The 15644-nt window shown below is 47.9% G+C and overlaps 1 protein-coding gene and 1 long non-coding RNA gene across 8 annotated transcripts in view; one reads left to right on the forward strand and one right to left on the reverse strand.

Moving 5' to 3' along the window:
* Tns3 (tensin 3) overlaps positions 1-15644 on the forward strand; it is a 237110-nt gene that overhangs the window by 89731 nt on the left and 131735 nt on the right. The window contains exon 1 of one of the 7 annotated variants that reach the window (XM_076938147.1): positions 15016-15194. The exons of the other annotated variants lie outside the window; for them this stretch is intronic. Coding sequence (XP_076794262.1) covers positions 15132-15194 — 63 coding nt within the window. The 5' untranslated portion in view covers positions 15016-15131. Of the gene's footprint in view, positions 1-15015; positions 15195-15644 lie in introns of those variants that run through there. 7 annotated transcript variants of the gene reach the window in all.
* LOC143442957 (uncharacterized) lies at positions 7439-13121 on the reverse strand. Its single transcript, XR_013111582.1, has 2 exons — positions 12337-13121; positions 7439-7696 (listed from the first exon to the last, which is right to left on the reverse strand). It is a non-coding gene; the product is annotated as an uncharacterized LOC143442957 (long non-coding RNA).

Genomic DNA, 15644 nt, shown 5'->3' on the forward strand with positions numbered 1-15644 from the left:
ACAATGAAGTCTTTTAATTTTGTGGTTCTGTTGTTGACTTTACTTTGTTATCTTACTGCTTTGCTGCCTGACGGGGAGAACCAGTCTGATGAACTTAAGAGAAATCCTCTATTTCTGGAGGGCAAGGGTATGGAGGTCATGCAATGTTTTGTGTCCAGTGGATCCTCTTTGGAGACAGGACAAGAAGCATGGGACAGGGTAGCGCTGTTAGACAGGTGTATGTATCTCTTGGTAGCCACCGGGATCAGATTGTCCTACAGAGACACAACTATGGTATAAACGTAGCCTGACAGCTTTCCACTGAAGCTCATACAGAGGCAAAGTATGCATTGTTGTCACTTTTACTTCAAGTGCTGTCCAACGCAGGTTTGTGTTAGTCACAATGGAATCCTGATCTCAGATGCAGGAATGGCTTTTCCTGTGGAGCTTCTGGGGTCCATGCCCATGATGTGTTTTCTGAGGGGGCCTCTGATGGCTCCTTTACAGGTGGCCTGTAAGGAACAGAGGTGTAGCTACCTCAGTACCATACTGCTTACAGGGGGGCTCCATCATAAGGTAGGACTTCCCAGGGTGTATTTGTGGGGCTTTCAGGGCAGTGCCAGCTGCAGGGCACAGCTGCAGGTGTAGGCGCAGGTGCCACACGCAGGTGCACACACAGGTGCACAGCTCATGCCCCTACCAGGTGCATACACGGTGTGGCTTTGCTGTTTCTCATGCTGCAAGGAAGAAAGGTTACCTGGTACCGTTTTGAACTCATAAAGGCTTTGCTTTGTTTTGTTTAATTGGAGCAAGGCAAACAAGCTGTATCTCTGAAATGTGACCTCAGGAGTCAGAGTCTATAGAAGCTGGCAATGGAACTTTCTGAAGCAGGCTTTTAAGAAGAAAGTTATATTTTGGATTGTTGTAATTCAAGTTATGCATGTACAGGTGTCTGTATTGCGGTACATGTGTTCATGCATGGTGTGCATGTGGGGTGTGTGTGTGTGAGCATATATGTGTGTGCATACACTGTGTGCCTGTGGTGTGTATGTGTGTATGTATTGGCACCTTGTTCAGTCAGGTTTGCTTAATTCCTCCAAACACGCAGAGAAACAAGATCAACAGGAGGACAGACTGACTTATTTAGAAATCTGTGCAGGGCTTCCTTTCGTCTTTGCATTTCTACAACTGGTCATGGTCTTTCCTAGGTCTTGAGTTATTTCAAAATTAATTGTCTACCAAGTGGGTGAGGAAGCACTCCAGAGGAATGGAAAGAGCATACTTTAGTGATTCTTTTTTTTCTTTCTTTTTTTTTCTTTCTTTTTTTTTTGTTTGTTTTTCCAGACAGGGTTTCTCTGTGTAGCCCTGGCTGTCCTGGAACTCACTCTGTAGACCAGGCTGGCCTCGAACTCAGAAATCCGCCTGCCTCTGCCTCCCAAGTGCTGAGATTAAAGGCGTGTGCCACCACTGCCCAGCTTTAATGATTCTCTTATTCTGTGGTAAATTTAGCAGTAACAGATTTCAAAGCCACTCAAGGTTTTCATCTGTTGAATATTGGGAGTTTGGCAAACAGGTGCTGGGTGACCAGTAGTCTAGGACAATGGAGTGGGTAGCCTTGTACTCCAGGGCTATGTGGGCATCTTCTGCAGTGGCCTCTTTGTATAAATTTATGGTGTCCATGAGGTAAGTCAAGGAGCTGGATGGCTGTTGGTTTCCTGCTTGTGGATCGGATCTACCACATTGGTAAAAATAATTGCAAAGTTCACATTGAGCCTCAACTATTCCAGAGTGAGGTTAAGGTGAACATACAGCATTGGGTGTTGGAAATCAGGGAACCCTTGGGGACAGAGGATCTGGGGGAAACTGAGCAGATGGAGGTGGGATGAGCAAAAAGCCAGGGTATCTGGCTTATGTCCAGGCCGGTGTGACTTACCTGAGGACAAGACTGGAAAGTGGGAAGGTGTGAGGTCAGCAGCCCCTTGTGGAGCCTTGTTGTTTGCTTGGGGAAGAGCCTCAGGCCTTTTTCTTACCAGCCGGTCTTCCAGCCCTCCTCACTTCCCTAAGGTGGGGGCATCACACAGTGACTCATGCTGTCTCTTTCCAGCAAGCGCTAGTATAGATTGCAGGTAGCTGGGTTTCAGTGAGTCCAAGGAGGCACAGAACCCAGAGTTAGGCAGGACTCTGTGTCCCCAGAGTTGTTCATACTCTGCAGGAGCAGGCAGCTCCTTGAGGGCAGCGCAGATCAGCCTGGCTCTCCGGCCTGGCTAGTGGAGACACGTTTATTACATACTTACGGATCCTTTTCCTACACCATCCTGTAGGTTTCAGGGAAGCCTGAATGCCATTGTCCTTAAGGTATGGGTGGCTGTGGATGGACAGGCTTTAAAGCCACAGTCCTGAACTCTCTCAGATGCTCATCTTCTTAGCTTTGCTTTGAAGTGTTCTTACCTCCTTGTACCTGTGACTGACTTGAAGAGAGTGAGGTGTATATTGAGATGAGGGGTGACCCCACAGTTGCCCCTCACAGTTGAACTCACACCTGGCTGTTCATCTAACGAAATGTGTGTGATGGGAAGAACAAATAGCTGGCATCCTCACTTCTCTGGGTTCCCGAGGACACTATGCTGGTATTACTGGAGTTGTCAAGAGTCAAGAGTCTGGTCCCTGCAGCCCTACCCGCTTAGGTTCAGCCACTGGTCCTCAATAAGCCAGTTAAAGAAACAAGCAATGGAGAAAAGCAGAGAGAGATTTATTTTCCAATATCGTCACACCAGGAAGAGGAAGAAATCAAGAGGTTTAGTGACTACTGAGTCTGTCTTCTTGGACTGGCATGAGGCTTAATTTTAAATAGAGTGCAAGCGTTTGCACAACTAGGCCATCTTGGTCATGGTGTGGTCCTGTCCACCACTGGCCCATCATTGTCTGGGTTCCAGTCCCTTCTACATCCGAGTCTGATCAGTAGTCAGAACTGTGTAAAATACCTTTATGAGACCAGCCTCCCCTCTGGCTGACACCAGGCTTCAGACATTTCTTCTAGCATACGATTCCTAGAGAAATTCTAATGCTAACATCTAATTTCGCTGTCCTAGTCGATGGATAGCCAGTGTGAGGAATCTCTTCATCAATACCTTGTCTCTTACTGGGAAGTTAGAGGGTTGTAGGGATAACTCAAAATGATGTTTCCTTAACAGTCACACCTATCTCAGAGCTGTAACTCTGGGAATGTGAACATGCAGGGTGAGGATGGGCCTATATCCACACATGGAGTTGTGCAGGAAAAAGGCCTTCTGATAATGGAAGCAGGGATAGAAGCAAAGTGTCTACAAGACCCCGGATCCCAAGGCTACAGTGGTCATGTTAGGATGCAAGAGATAGGACCAGTCTTGAGATCTGGCCCTTGAGGTATAGCCCTGCTGACTCCCCAGCCTCTCGTTTCTAGCCCCACATGTGGGTTTTGAGGTGTGCAGTGTGGGGTTCTTGTTCCAGTAGCCTCAGGAAGCCAATGCTCTGGGACCATTGTCATATTGCTTACTTTTTCTCCAGACAACTACGGACTGATGGGAGAAGCCACTCTGGCTGCAGAGCAGTGAACTCGTCTTCCTAGGAATAGTATATAGGAATAGAACGGGCTCAGGGAAGCTCTGTGTGAGGCCCAGGCTGGGAAGAGAACTGGTAGGTCACTCACTGAGAAGCAGCCTTTGTCTGTGACCTGTCAGGGACCTTAGGCAGGACCGTGGTACCCCTTTCTCCAGGGAAAGACAGTTGAGCCAAACTACTAGGGGTTCCTTATGTAGCCTGCAGTGATGCTGTGAGCCGGATGCTGGTAGACCAGCCAGGGCTGGGCCAGTGTTCATGGATGCTTCCCTGGGATGCCTGACTTGAGCCCAGATCTTTGCTCATCAGTGTCTTGTTTCAGTTCTCTTTTAAAACATCCGAAATGTGGTGACCTTGGAGGCACAGATCTTTGGGAAGTTTGTGGCTCCTCCCATCCAGCCACAAGCCAGACTTTGATCCTTCTTTTTCTTTGATTTCACCATCCCCTCCCACACCTAAAATAACATCCATCTTTTGACTGTGTCCAACTGTGAGGGTTTTAGGCTTCTGGGTTTCTGGGAAAGGCAGTCCCAGAGACGAGGTTCCTGGAAGCCTTGTGCTGTCATCTGTAGCCGGGAGCTACACGTCTCAGCACAGGTCCTACTGGGAAATGGAAAATCTCCCTACAAATGTACCCAACAATGCCAGCCTCCCAAAGGCAGGCTGGCTCCCTTTGTCACCGTCTTTGAAAGCCAGGTTGGTTCTTGTTTGAGCTTTTGTCCTTCCCTCTGCAGGTAGAGGGATTGTGAGGCAAGGCTAGGACATGTTGACCTTTGGTGGTGTCAGCTTACGCACAAAGGGAGCACAAAGCCCTAGCTAATGATTAAATGACCACACTGGGCTGCAGGCCCTGGTTACACTTAAGGTGATGGCTCAGTTCTTACCCTCCTGTCCTCACTGTGTCTGCAGATTGGAGGCTGGTAGACCTCCCTGGACCTAGGGACTCTCACTATAAAGAGAGAAGGAAGGCTGGCAGGCTGACAGCTCTTGTCTCTAGCCCCTACCAGTTCCTCTCTTCTGGCTCCCTGGGGACCAGTTCCAAAGCCAGTTCCTCTTAAATATTGACCCGATTCCCCAGGGTGTCTTAGCCAGCCTCTTTCTGAGGGACTCACAGGAAGCAGGGATTTGAGTGACTGGAATGCTGCCAAAACTGGTGGCTAGTTTGGCCTGCAGTGGGCCAGACAAGTTGGCAGTGGCCATGTGTGATTGTTGATGGAACTGTGACTATTGAGTATAGTCAATGCTTATTTACTTTGGATTCCCCCCCCCCACCAGCTAAACCTTTAGAAAACATCTTTACTAATTATTTGAGAATTTCATATAACATATTTTGACCATTTTCACTTTTCTCCCCCCTAACCCTTCCCAGACCCAAACCACCTCCCTATCCCCTTCAAACTCATGTTAGTACTTTTAAAAATAACCCGTGAAAAGTCCAATATATATACATATACATTAATTATACACACACACACACACACACACACACACACACACTTCTATATGTGGGGCCATCCACTGCAGCATTGTCAACCTGCCAGGGGCCATATCCTTAAAAAACATGGCTCTCCCTTACCCAGATGCCATCGTCTCTCTGGAGCGCCTCAATTAGAGATGGAACTCATGGCCCCCTTTCTACTCTTATATCCAGAGGATACTGTTTCTCACTCTAGACCTCCCCACCTCCCTGGCTTTTATAATCATCCCACTCCCTCACCCTTCTGCAATGGTTCTGAGCCTTGCGTGTTATAGATGTCCCAGCTGTGTTCGATAGCTCCACTGACAATCATTCTCTGTTCTTGGATGCATTGTGAGTTTCTGTGCTAACCAATGGCCTCTGCACAGAGACCCCCTCCGATGAGGTCTGAGGGTCAGGCTGATCTATAAGTAGAGAGATCTGAATTCAGAGGCAGTTGATTAATTACGTCTGTTTTAATAGAAAAATACTAAGTTCTCGTCTAGGGCCTGTGAGCTCCCAGCTGTAGGCTCTTGGCCAGACTTACAGATTTACTCTTGCTACTGTCTTTCAGCCCGTGGTGCAAAGCCTTAACTGTAATTAGAAAGCAAAAGCAACATTGTTGCTACTGTTGCATCCATAGGCAGAGCTTGCCTCACCAGGGTCCCTATTGTAGCTCACAGGGTTCACAGGTGGGTAAGTCTATTGATGCCCCTCTCCTCAAACCTGCATAACCCCTTCCAGTCTAGTAGTGTGAAAGCTAGCTATCAGGAAGGAACTTCCTGGTCAGCACCTACTTCATTTCTCCACGTCCTCTGACTAAAGTGTGTGGTGCCTTCAGCCATAGGTCCTTACTATTACGTTCTACTGGACACCTTACTTAACTTTTATTCCTTGAATTGAAGAGCTTTCAGTGTATGGCCTAGTGACATTGTAAACTCCCAGTCATGTGGGGTATCTGTTGGCTTAGTATTTCAACGGTCTGAGGGCGTTTTACCTTCAAGAGGTATGTCCAGCAAGATACCATGCACTGTCCTCTGAATTTGTATCAGTGGCCAGTCTGAGAGCCAGAACCTGATCTTGAGTTCCTTCTGTACTGACAAGTGGCCTGTTTCTACCCTGCTTCCTTGACGTATAGGGGTAGACCACCTTGACTGATCTTCTGGGGTTGCAGAGTCTATTAGGAAAAGTAGGTGTCTGTAGCAGTTTCCTGGGACCACAGAGAGCAAACACCTCCAAGCGTTGTCCTGCCAGCAGCAGGCTGCTGTGTTATGGAAGTCTGGAGCTGGAAGATAGTGGTTCTAACTGTGCTCCCCTAGTGCACTGGGAATGTCCCATACACAATTAGCAAAGACTTCTGTAGAAAAGGAAGCAGTTTTGTGTTTATTGGAAACTGTCATTTTTTTTTTTTAGTGGCTCAATTATAAAGAAAGAATTAGAAGATTTAATGTGCACACATCTGGGGCTTGGTTTCCCAGCATGGGGAGCATAGGAAACCACCTGCATCTTTTCCTCAGCCTTAGAAATGTGGGGCCTGTTTGTAGACTGTCATTCTAGAATGAACTGGTCCTGGAGAGCAGGCTTAGGGGGCCAGGATCAGGGACTTCAGAGGAACCAGGAGGTCTTAGATCCAGGTTGAGATAGAGGTTAGCTTGTTGTTACCTTTGGTTGGCACACAACTTTGATCTATAACTTACTTTAAAAACATTATTACTTAAATAACAGTCATGATGCTAGGAAACACATTTTAACAATTTGTAGATAAAGAAAAGTAATCACTTAACTTATTTTTTTTTCTTTTGTGGTGAGGATTAAGCCCAGGGTCTTGGCATCTGAGAGCTCCACGTCCATACCCTTCCTTTCTTGTAGGATTGTTTCTTGGGGTTTCCAAAGAAAGGATGAAGGGAAGGCTCTATGCTGAGTGGCCTGTACTATCTCAAAGAGGAAGTGGGCTGTGGGTCATGTGCTCCCTTGGAGGAAGAACAACCCCACCCCTGATCTGTTTTTTACCAGAAATGGAACCAGAATCAGATCCAGCTCAGATCCATGAGCAACTGACAGGAAATGAGGGGCTGTGATCTATGAGATAACGCCTGGGAGTCAGCTGAGTCTGGAGGCCTCAAATTCTACTAGGTGAAAATAAGCCCAGACTTTACAGATTTGATTTTTGTTTTACATGAGTGGTACCTGCAGAGAACAGAAGAGGGCACTAGATACCCTGGAACTGGAGCTACTGGTGGCTGTGAGCCACCATGTGGGTGCTGGGACCCAAACCCAGATTCTCTAAAAGAGAAGCCAGTGCTTTTTAATTTCTGAACCATCTCTCCATCTCCAATCCTGGTCTATAAACATGTATTGGAAAAAGAAGAGGAAGGGCCTATTTTGTAAGGGAACCAAAGAGACATTCAATCCACATCACAAGGCTTTATTTGGATCCTCATTTAAACAGATAGAAGAACAAGATAGAAGGAAACCATGACACAGAAATTTTGTGACATTGACCTTTTCGAATACTACTTTCATCTCTTAAAGTCCCCATCTTGTCAAACTCTGCTGAGTTGTTTCTGGTTCATGTGGTGACACTCATGCCAGGGAAGATAACTGTGGGTTGTAGTTCATTTGGGTGGAGTGGTTAGCTGGGCTCCTCCATGCGCTTCAGGAGCTGACCTGTACAAGGCGGGGAGTGAATGATATAGACCAGCGCAGAACTCAAGCTGACCAGTGCTGGTCTGGGCATTTGACCTTTCAAGTCTGGACGGAGGGAATGAGAGATGGCTCAGATGGTAAAATACCTTCATGTAAGCATGAAGACTTGAGTTCAGTTCCTAAAGCCCACATTAAAAAGCTAGGCGGAGTGGCAAATGATTTTAATCCCAGCACTGGGGAGGTAGAGCTCAGCAGATTGCTAAGGCTCTCTGGGCATCTACCCTGGGCTGTGTGGTTAGATGCCACTCTCCAGGCCTTCGAGAGTCCCTGTCTCAAATAACAGGCTTCTGAGGTGCTTGCTATACCCAAGGTTGGCCTCTGGCCTTCTCAGCATACCTACCGCACGAGTGTGCACCTACACGGACACACTCCTCCAGATGCTCCTGTGCACACATGCACACACTGAAGTGGCTCCCTGCGAACCTGCCGGCTTCCTTGTGGACAGTTCACCAGAACAGGCACTTTAAGACTACATGGAGTAGTGTGTTCCTTCTCTTTGGGGTTACTCATGTAGGACCTGGCCATGGCACCACAGTGGCCATCTGAAGAGATGGGGACACTGAGGGGTATGGCTCAGTGGGTATTCTAAGGAGGACAAGCCCAGTAGAAGCACAGGTACTATGGTTTTTAGTGTGGTCTTGAACTCAGCGTCTCATTGGGAACCCAGGAGTTTACAAATGTTCTGTGCTACCTATCCCAGGCCCTGGTAAATTTGTAAGCCAATGGGAAGTGAGTTAGAGGACTGCAGGGTGGAGCTAGGCTGTAGCACTTGTCTGGGGAAATTAGTGTGGGGACCACAGGTCAGTGATCAGCTGGAGTCCTAGAGAGGCTGTTTGGGTGTGACCTCAATTATTTTGCTTTTTGGAGCTTGGGGTAGATTTCATTCTCACTAGGAATAGAATGGACTGCAAGGAACACCAGTGTGGTTTTGTGGGCCCTTCAGCCAAGGCTGTCCTCCAATTCCTAGTTTGACATCTGTTTGTCATGCGGAAGATGCTACTTGAGGTCTTTCATACGCTCCTTCCCTTGCCTCCCTGTGGGCCGCATCCCAGATGTGGGAAATGCGCTGTGCTGTGTTTTTTCCTCCTTGTTACAGTCGGTTGTGCACGGAGGTGCTGGAGTATAGCAGGAGTTGTGAGTATATACATTATCCTATACATTAGCTTTCTCTGAAGGCAACTGTTGTCAGCTTGCTGTCTGATTCTTTACTCTGAACCTTCTGTGGGAGCCTTTAGAGTAAAGAGACTCCAAGTCATTGAGTTGGAGGTGCCGAGCTGGGGGAGCTCACAGTAGTGAGGTACACAATTTCCCTTACATCTGTCCTGTCAGACCTCTAGAACTACGGCAGTCAGATGCTCCCCAAGTCGTTTCCCCAAGCAGCATTCAGGAAGGAAGAAGGGACTGTTTGTGGGGATATGAGGTATTTCTTCAGCACACACTAAGCTGGTGGTCTGGTTCAGCTGCACATGACATGTATGCAGAAGAGGACAGGGTAGGGAACAGGGCTGGGAATATGGGTGTGTCTGGGATTCCTCTGATCGTTTTGAGAGGGTGTAGAGCACACTGGTTGATTGATCACTTTCCAAATGACTGTTAGAGTTTCTATATTTTAAAGATGATATCTTCCTCAAATTGGGGTGCTGTCATCTGAATAACAGTGTATGTGACCTACGTAATAAGCAGTTTCTTCCCACTGTCTGGTATCTGGATATCAGAACCTGATACATGAACAGGTTCCCTCCTTTTGCAGCATCTTTCCTTGACTTGCACACAGTGTGTCCTCACACAATTATCCTTGTGTGTGTGTCATAATCTCTTTTTGAATGAACATCAGTGAATTTGAATTAAGATGCTACTCTGATAACCCCATTTAAATTTTTCAAAAGGAAGTCAGATTTCTAGCTCCTTGGGTTAGGACTTCAAGATCTGAATGTTTAAGGGACTGTTTTAGCCCTAGCCATTGGGATTAGACTTTGCCACAGTCTCCATGGTTGGGGTGTGTGTAGCAAGTCACCATTTTAGAATTATTATTTTAATCATGTTAATCATAGAGGGTACTGGTGGGCTAAACAAGTGTTCTCCTGTGCCTTCCCTCTTGAACCCATTAAGTGTTTTGTTGTTTGTTTTGTTTGAGAGAGAGAGAGAGAGAGAGAGAATATGTGTAACGATGGCTATCCTGGAACTCATTTTGTAGATCAGGTTGGCTTGAATTCAGAGATCCACCTGCCTCTGCCTCCTAAGTGCTGGGATTAAAAGCATGCGTCACCACTGCCTGTTATGAATCCATTAAGTTTAAAAATGCTTTGTTCCAGGGCTGTGGAGGTCAAATGTGACATCCTCCTGGTGAAGGCACTTAAATACTAATACTGTGAATTGGTACAGCCTATGCTGGGGTTGAGCACTAACCCACGAGTAGGTGTTACATGTACAGAGTTAGCTGGAGGTCCTGCCTCCCTACCCTGTTTTTGAGATGTTTGTCTGAGAGCTTCCCAGAGACTTTGGGTCACCTTCCCAGAGATGTTTGTCTTGGTAGCTTCCTGTTGAGAAAGAAATTAGATTAGATGCACCTACAGAGTCGTTTTACCTCATCTGGGAAGCTTTTTTCCTCTCAGGAAGGCAGGACCCTCAGCACAAGGGAGGTCTATAGAATGAGTCTAAACAGGCAACACCTCCAGCTGTTTCTTCTGCACAGCCACAAGGCTGGCACATACTTTACACTGCAGAACATTCCCCTCAGCATCATTTACAAGAGTGGGAAATTTACAAGAGTGGGAAGAGATGAGACAGAATTCAGATGTGAGTGTTCTTCAAGCTGGACCTTTGAATACCACACAGCTATTAAAACTTGCTTTGCAAGCAGTTGCCTTTGTAAGCCCGAGCCACACAGTAAGTTCCAAGCTTGCCTTGGCTACATAATGAGCTCTTGTAAATAATAAAAAATAAACTACACTGTTTGGAGAGATGGCTCAGTGGTTGAGCGGGTGCTACTCTTTCAGAGGACCTGCGTTCAGTTTTTGTGCTGCTCACAGTCACCTGCAACCCTGTTTCCAGGGGGCCTAATGCCTTCTTCTGGCATCTGGGGACAGTCTCATATACATAATGTATACTCACATAGACAGTATACATATGCATCCATACAATTTTCACTGAAGAAGAAAGTTGATTGGCGTGTATACCTAGAGCTTTTTGAGTCCTAAATGAATGTCTATAAAATAAAATTGGGGAATTTATCCCATGTGGCAACGTCACCTTGGAGTGTGGAGGGTTGTGTGTGTGTGTTTTTAAAAGCTTTCATAGGCTCTGACAGAGGCTTTGCAATGGCCATTGGGGGCCTGGACAGTGCTACAAGGGTTGGTAGGGAGAGCTCCTGACTCAGGATGGGGCTGGGGAAGAGGGCAGACAAATGTTCCCATGTAGAAAACCGAATCATTGGTTGGCTTCTGCTAATCCACATCTCAGTGGATGCTCACAATTATCATTCTAGTTTACCATTTTATCATTAGTTTCAGAATCAATTTGCACTGGGCAATTGTCCTTTGTAGAAGTAGAAAAAGAAGCGCCTTCACCTTAATGCTTCCTGGGGAGTCTCAAACCCCTGAGGCAGTTCCAGGTTTAAGCCGCTGAGGACAGAGGACATAACTATTGCCTTATTTAAAGTTGCCTTTCCTGTGCTCATGCAGGGATGGGGCAGGCCTGGGGTGGGTGAACATCGGTGGTGGTGATGGCTTAGGGAGCACTTAGCCTTGCTAACCTTGGCCAGTCAAAAGGCAAAATTCCTGTAAGGAATCGAGCCTGTGGTCTGTAACTGTGACATGTTGATGCTATTCTGTGGTGAGATTCATTTTGCCGACAGGTTTCCAGGCTGATCTGGGAAGGCATGTTTCTGACGTCTGCTGGGTTCTCCAGGACAAGAACTGCCATGTCTCCTGTGAATCTTTGGAGGAGACTTGGCTTGGTGCTTATTGCCAGAGTACAGTGTGGGCCAGAGGCAGCTGTCCTGCAGCACATGAGCGACGCTAGTGAAGAAGCTGGTGTGTCTCTATAGGAATTTCTGCTGTGCACTGCTTGGGGCAAGTGTAGGGTGTACCTGGGATAACTTGTGGTCAGCGGTAATCTTTGTAAAATAAGACTGGGTGGTGGACAAGAGGTGGCTTGGACGAGCCCGTAGTGCATGTCCTTAGAGAGACAGGGCTAGAGATGGGACCTGATTTTCTACTTCTGTGCCTTTCTTCACCTACAGTTTGCTTGCTGTCATGGCTGCTGTACAGGCATGCTGTCATGGTAATGATTATTTGTAGGGTACCACTTGGAGCTGGATGGGGTGTGCAGGAGCTGACACATCTGAGAAGTAGAGCCAATCTGAAGTTCATAGACATAAGGAACCATTTTAGGTTTTTGAGTGGCAGAAGGCCGTGATGATAATGGGTTTTTAGAAGTACCTTTTGGGGAAGTGGTAAGTACATTAGTAGGGAAAGCAGAGAGAAAGGATGGAGAGTGAATGTGGGGAGAGGCAGTCATGAGGTTCCCTAGGCAATGCTGGGAGAGAAGGGACTGTCCTGAGAGTGGGTGGCTGACCAGGCTCAAGCAAAGTAAGTACTCACTCATCCTGTCCTTTCTGTATCTGGATGTCATGCTTTGTCATCACGTGTATTCCAGAATCAGTCTCAAACTTCTTTTCTGAGTCTGTAGTTTCCAGTTACGGCCACATCCTCTGGAAGGGTACCCAGGTTGCGTATTTCAGAAGAGATACTCATTGCTATGGCTTGCACATAAAGTGCCCCCTAAAAGGAGCATGCGTAGAAGGCGTGGCGTAGAGAGCAAAAGCCTTGGCGTAGAGAGCAAAAGTGCTTTGGAGAAGTGACTCTCCACACTGGCTCTGAAGTGACCGATGCATTACCCCATATCAGCACAACCACAACTTGGCAGCATTACTGGGAGGTGGTAGGGACTAGGTGGGGTCTGTCTGGAGGAAGTAAGTCACTGCCACATCGGGAAGGTGGTGGGTAGAGGTGGGTCGTAGCCCTGGAAAGCTGTGTCTTATCCCTGGCCCCTCTCTCTTCTCTTGCTCCGCTGATATGAGGTGGGTGGCAACAGTGGAGCCAGCTGAAAACCCCCAGAAACCAAGAGCCCAAACCAGTCTTTCCTTCTTACGTTATTTGTCTCAGGTTTGGTCACAGGATGGAAAGGGAAGAAAGATGAGATGGAAGGAGGTGTTGCCTAGAGGAAGGGAAAGATGGCTCTTAGGACAGTAAGAGACCTTGTCTGTTTAGTCAGTTCTGGTCACTCTGACAGATACAGAAAGAGTCAACTTCAAGCAGTAAAAGCATTTCAAGTTCTGTGCGTTGGACCACTGTGGGTGATGTACCTTGTGACCGCTTCTGCCTGCCCATCCCTGTCGTGGGGATGCTTTCCTTGAGGTTCGTTTGTTTCTAACTGGCACATAGTAAACGTGCACCATTGTCACCCCACTGAAATTCTAGAATGTATGCTTTGCTAACTGCCGTTTTGTGCCAGGCTTGCTTTCTCTCTTTCTATCACCCCCTTGGGTGTGTAGCATGCGTGTGTGTGTGCTCACACACACGTGTGCATGCATGCATGTTTTGTAAGTGTGCCCATGAAGGCCAGAGGTTGATGTTGGGCATCTTCCTCTATTGCTCTGCCTTATTTTTATTTTTTAAGACAACATCTTTCTATCAGCCCAGAGGTCAACCGTTTGGGTACAGTGGGTAGCCAGTAAATCCCAGATCCCCCTGCCTCTGTCTGTTAGTCATTTGTTTCCCATTCGTTTTGTGGTGCTAAGAATCCAAACTTAGACCTTGCTTCCAAAGCAAGTACCTTACTGATGGAGCCTTCTCCCAGCCCTTTTCCCAAGGTTTTGATGGTGTTTGGAAACTCCTGAGTCCTCAGGGCCTCATAACTGTGTGCTGCCCCATTTAATGCCCTCAGTGTTTTCTCACTGGAGAAACCAAGGCTGGGACCAAGGCTGGGAATGAATGGCTTGTCTGTGGCAGTGTGGCTGACAGAGCTTCGACTCTAGTCCTACAGGACAGTTGACAGCCAGTGCTTAGGCTCCCGGGCGTCCCTTGGCAGTCACTCACATGTCCTGGGTTTTGCTGCCAGTGAGGCTGCTAGGATTGGACCCAGTTCATAGAGGTGAACACAGGTACTGTGAAGAGTCAGTGTCCTGTTGGTGACACTCTGACACTGTGGCTGGTAAGAGGGACAGATGGCCCTATCTAACCCCAGGTCCTGTTTGCTGCCTTTTCTGCCTTTTGCCTGGATTAGGTGTTAGGGTCCACTAGCTCACCTGAGCTCAGCAACCCAACCCGTCTCCCCTCTGCCCTGGAAGCAGATCCAGCTGCTTTCCTGGGGAGCAGTACCCCCAGAGCCCAGCGAGGCTGCCGAGTGGATCTTCCCGTCTCTTCCCATCATCCTCTTTCTGTGTGAAATGTCTCATTTTCTTATGAAACGCTATGGCAGAACAGTAGTGCACAGAGGTAAGTGAGGAAATAAATGCACGCCCACCTCACTTATGAGATGTGACCGACCCTGTCATAAAAAGTCATTTGAACAGCTGCCGCGGCACTTCTGACGGCCGTGGACAAGGACAAGCTGGCTGATTACTGTCTTGCTGTTAGCCAGGTGATAGATCAAGCCCAGCCTCCGACAGTTGCTCGGCCTTTAAAGTCCCGGCTGTCACCAAGCTCTGTGTGCCTAGCCAAAATTTCCCTTTGTGTTCTGGCCTGGAGGCAGCTGGGAACCCGCAGAGCACGTACCTGCCCTTAAGGCAACCTTCAGAAGGTCTTTCCTTTCTGCTCTGACCCAGGTTTTCAGTACTTGTTTCTTTGTTTGCTTTCATTTTTAAACGTTTGCATGATTGTACGGAGTTTATGGATGAATTCTCTCCAGTTCTGTTTGGAAGAAGCAGAGGCCAAGGGCAGGGGAGAGAATGAGGGAAGCTGTCTGGGAGGCAGGTAGGTGCGGGGCTCTGCTAGGAGGAATGCTTCTGCACCTTAGGAGGGGAGGTCCTCTGAGACTGCTTGGAGGCCTCTATAGTAGGACACAGTAGCCCCACCTTCTGAGGTTGGCACTGAGCCGCTCTGAGCGACAGGCAGCCCTTCCTGGTCTGCCGGCTCTCCCTAGTCAGCACTGCTCTTGTTCTGCAGGCCCTTGGCAGGCTGGCCCACAGCCTCAGGCTCACAGCGTCCTTGTCAGTGTGCAAGCATGCGTGCTTTGCTTCACACACTTGCCCACAGCTCCCGGCTTAGGTTCTGGAGCCACCTATACTTGTAGGGCCCTCCTGCGCGCTGGCCACCCTGGTATCCTCTCCTAGGTTCAGGAAAGAGGCGTTAGTGGGAAGAGGGGCCATTCACAGCGGCAGGAGGAGCCAGAAGTCATGCTAATCAGAGCGGCTATTTCAGGAAGGAGAAGTAGCCCCGTGGCCACACAACTGAGCACAGTAAGTTCATGGTCCTTGGCTGCCCTTCCTCTGCCAGCTGCACCCCAGCCCTGGGTTATTCAGTACAGAGAGAATGTGGATCATCATGCTGTCTTATGTATGCTTGCATCTCTGCCTCCCTGGTCAGGACTGGCCTCCTCCACACTCATTGGCCCTTCCTCTGCATTGTGTTCCATATGGCCGTAGAGCAGCCAGGCCTCTTCTGTGTTCAAATCTCTGGGAATAATGGGTTACAAATGACCATACGTGGTAACCTCAGCAATCTGTTTCTTGGAGTTGGACTCAGAGGCAAAGCTGAGTGTCTGGATAAGTGTATTTTATCTGGTACTGTCTACCATTGCTGCTCATGTTTAAGGAGAGAAGGGGAGAAAATGAAATCGGGCAATTCTGATAACATATTTCTTTTTGTGTTCTCCTCCTGGAAGTAGAAATGAGAGTCTTATTGAGTGC

Source organism: Arvicanthis niloticus, chromosome 7 (genome assembly GCF_011762505.2).
Source record: "Arvicanthis niloticus isolate mArvNil1 chromosome 7, mArvNil1.pat.X, whole genome shotgun sequence".
NCBI classification, from domain to species: domain Eukaryota; kingdom Metazoa; phylum Chordata; class Mammalia; order Rodentia; family Muridae; genus Arvicanthis; species Arvicanthis niloticus.